Source organism: Marmota flaviventris, chromosome 5, assembly GCF_047511675.1.
Source record: "Marmota flaviventris isolate mMarFla1 chromosome 5, mMarFla1.hap1, whole genome shotgun sequence".
Taxonomy (NCBI): domain Eukaryota; kingdom Metazoa; phylum Chordata; class Mammalia; order Rodentia; family Sciuridae; genus Marmota; species Marmota flaviventris.
In genome coordinates this window covers 30,117,879-30,121,612 of record NC_092502.1, presented here as the reverse complement: position 1 = coordinate 30,121,612, position 3,734 = coordinate 30,117,879, and the positions used below count along the sequence as shown (strand labels likewise).

Here is a 3,734-nt window from a genome sequence, read left to right as displayed (position 1 = left end):
TTTTTAAGTAAAAACATGCTAAAATAAGATTTTTAAAGTAAAAATATTTTCAAGTATTCTCAATATCCTAAAATATTCATTTGATGATTATTATTTTTTTAAATTAATTTTTTATTTATATATGACAGCAGAATGCATTACAATTCTTACTACACATATAGAGCACAACTTTTCATATCTCTGGTTGTATACAAAATATATTCACACCAATTCGTGTCTTCATACATGTACTGGATAATAATGATCATCACATTCCACCATCATTTCTAACACCTGCCCCCCCATTCCCCTCCAACTCCTCTGCCCTATCTAGAGTTTGTCCATTCCTTCCATGCTCCCTCTCCCTACCCCACTATGAATCAGCCTCCTTATATCAGAGAAAACATTTGGCATTTGGTTTTTTTGGGATTGGCTAACTTCCCTTAGCATTATCTTCTCTAATTCCTTAGAAAAGTTGGAATGGAACCACCATTTGACCCTGTGATCCCACTTCTCGGTCTATATACAAAGGACTTAAAATCAGCATACTACAGTGATGCATCCATTTCAATGTTTATAGCACCTCAATTCACAAGAACCAACCTAGGTGCCCTACCACAGATGAATGGATAAAGAAAATATGGTATATATAAACAATGGAATATTACTCAGCCATAAAGAATGAAATTATGGCATTTGCTGGTAAATGGATGGAACTGGAGAATATCACGCTAAGTGAAATAAGCCAGTTCCCCAAAACCAAAGACAGGATGTTCTATCTGATATGATAACTCATATGATGCTAACTCACAATAAGGGAGGGGAAGATTAGTTGTTCATTGAACTAGACATAGGGGAAGAGAGGGAAATGGGAAATAGAAAGAATGATTCATACAGATATTTTCTATCCACATCTATGAATATATGATGAATGTAACTCAGCATCATGTACAACAACAATTATGGGAGTCTAACTAGAACAAGTCATACTTATTTGTATATATATAAAATTTCAAAATATACTCTACTATCATTCAAAAATGTTTTAAAAACAGAATGGGAGAAGATCTTTGCTAGATACTCTTCTGACAGATATTTATATCTAGAATATATAAAGAACTAAAAAATCTTTACACCAAAAAAAAATAAATTACCCAATTGATAAATGGGCAAGAGAGCTAAACAGACAATTCTCAGAAGAAATGCAAATGGACAACAAATATATGAAAAAATGTTCAGCATCTTTAGCAATTAAGGAAATGCAAACTAAAGCCACACTGAAATTTTATTTCATCCCACTTAGAATGGCAGTCATGTAGAATACAAATAATGAATACTGAGAAGGTTTAGAGTAAAATGAACACTTTTACACTGTTGGTGGGATTGCAAATTCGTTCAACCACTATGGATGTTGGTGGGATTGCAAATTCATTCAACCACTATGGAAGTCAGTATGAAGTTTCCTCAAAAGACCAAATGGAATTACTCTTACTAAAGGCTGTTGTGAGACAATACATGAAGATTGAGAAGGTTTTTTGAAAAAAATGAGCCTGTTCCTCTTTGAAATAACATCTGAGATTTTTATTCAGTAAATCCAGTGATGACTTTGTACAAAACATTAAGTAAGATTGAGGCCTCTATGGGGAATACTACCAAAGTCTACAAAAAATAATCGAAATAATTTTACATCCTCTCTTTTATTAAAGAACAGTGTTATTACTATTATTTTTAAAATGAACAAATGATACAGGAATATGCCTGTAATTCCAGTGCCTCTTCTGCAGGAGAACTGCAGGTTCAAGGCTAGCCTCAGCAATTTGGTGAGGTGTTTCAAAATAAAAAAAATAAATAAAAAGGGCGGGGATGAGGCTCAGTGGTTAAGTGCCCTGGGTTCAATCCCTGGAACCAAACAATAATTTTTAAAGAAACTAAAAATGGTCTAGGGATATAGATCAGTGGTAAAGTGCCCCTGGATTTAATTATGAGTACTACAATCCATCAGTCAAATAAATGATCTTTTGACAGGTGTTTAAAAAAATAGACCACCAAGGAATATGGAAATGAATAACATGCAGGATGATTATACCACCTATGTATGTTTTTATCCTAAAAACTTATTCTTTACCTAAATAAGAAAGACCATCTTCGAGGCTTTGTTTTGTTTTCTCTGCAGTGCTGGAGCTCCAACCCAGGGTCTTGTGCATGTTAGGCAAGCACCCCACTGAGCTCCACCCCAGTCTCCATCATTTTCAATTGTAATAGGAGAAACTTGAGGCTCAGAAATACTAAGTTCTATGATCACAGTTAGAGGATGAAGACAGGACGGAACACAGTTGTCTCTGAAGGTAAAAATTGCCTCTGTGGAAAAGGAGTCTTTTCCATGTAGGAAGCATTATGGGAGAAGGAAGGAGGGTAGGACTCAAGTCACCCGAGTGGCTGAACACCTGCCCTGCCCCCTGGCTTCTCTATAATTATGGGTTCCATCTGAGCCACAAGCACAAAACAGAAAGGGATGAGACTATGGTCATTCAATTAATTTCATATTTTATTCTCATTCAATTGGATGGGGAAAGGAAAGAATCACGAGTTACAGAGTTGGATTGTTCTGTTGCAGGGTGGGTTATCCTGGAAGGTTCATGTTCCAGGGTTCCCATCCGGGTGCCTGAGGATTTTCCATGAAGATCACAGGTGGAGGGACCCACAGCGGCTCCTCAAAGGAAACAGAAGCACCGCAGTCCTCGGGCTGGTGTTCAAGAGGTAGCAAGTCAGAAGCAACATCTGTACAGAGAAGACCTGAGAGAGAGGGCACACAGAGAGCTCAGGACATGTCACCCACCTGAATCCTTGCCTACGACATTGCCTGGCCCTGGGTTTGTGTCCATTCTCAAGAAGTCTATGAGCAAAGTCCCTCAGGTCACTCTTTTGGGATTTAACTAATAGAAGAAATAGGAGAAAGAGGGACAGTTGTACCAAAAGAGGCCTGTCCTATACTGTATATAGAAGGACCCTGTGGGCAGGATCCTGTCCTATCATTCCCTGCCCTGAGGATTAGGCCAGCTGATACAATTCACAAAAGGACCTTGAAGGTGAGTACAGAAAGAGACAAACCTGAGAGGTCATGGTCTTCCTGTCTGTACCCCAGGATTCTGTGCAGGGCTTGTCTATAAGGACAAGGCAGCGGTTCACTTCTTGGTCTCTTGTAGGCCTCACAGATAGTCCAGTACAGATCCTGCAAACTTGTCAGCATGTGGGAACATTTTTTCCAGCTCTTCTTTATGCCTCTCTGATTAAGACGCTGGGAAATTGCTTTTGATATTACATGATTATTCTTCACTCATGTTCAAGAAATTCCCATTCTTGCAGGAAACTCTGGATTTCTCGATTGTTCCACGGTTTAATTGAGTGCACTGCAAGGAATAGAAGAATGTGGGTGTACTTTGGCATCACTCACCTGCACTTATTAGGGGGTCTCAGAGGCCCTTTCTCTACAGTGGCAGGCCCAAACATGGCTTTATTTCAATTAGTAGAATATGATAAAAATCTTTAATGATGAGAAGTCCTGGATGCAGCATCTGCTTTAGTCCCCATGTCCAAAATATATAGTCATTGGGACAAGTCGGGAAAACATGGGAAAGTATATATGATGTTCAAGTTTCATAAAATAAATTTCAGAGAATAGAATAGATAGGGCCTTGATGGTACATTTACTGCTGGTAAAGGTTCCCCTGATGTGGGACTACTCTCTCCCACCCCAC

General features: G+C 38.5%; 1 protein-coding gene across 1 annotated transcript; it reads right to left on the bottom strand.

Moving 5' to 3' along the window:
* Positions 1-2,599: 2,599 nt before the first annotated feature.
* On the bottom strand, positions 2,600-3,423 carry Msantd5 (Myb/SANT DNA binding domain containing 5). Its single transcript, XM_071612791.1, is given in 3 exon segments — positions 2,600-2,772; positions 3,088-3,312; positions 3,315-3,423. Coding segments are annotated over 3 exon segments (507 nt in total).
* Positions 3,424-3,734: the final 311 nt, after the last annotated feature.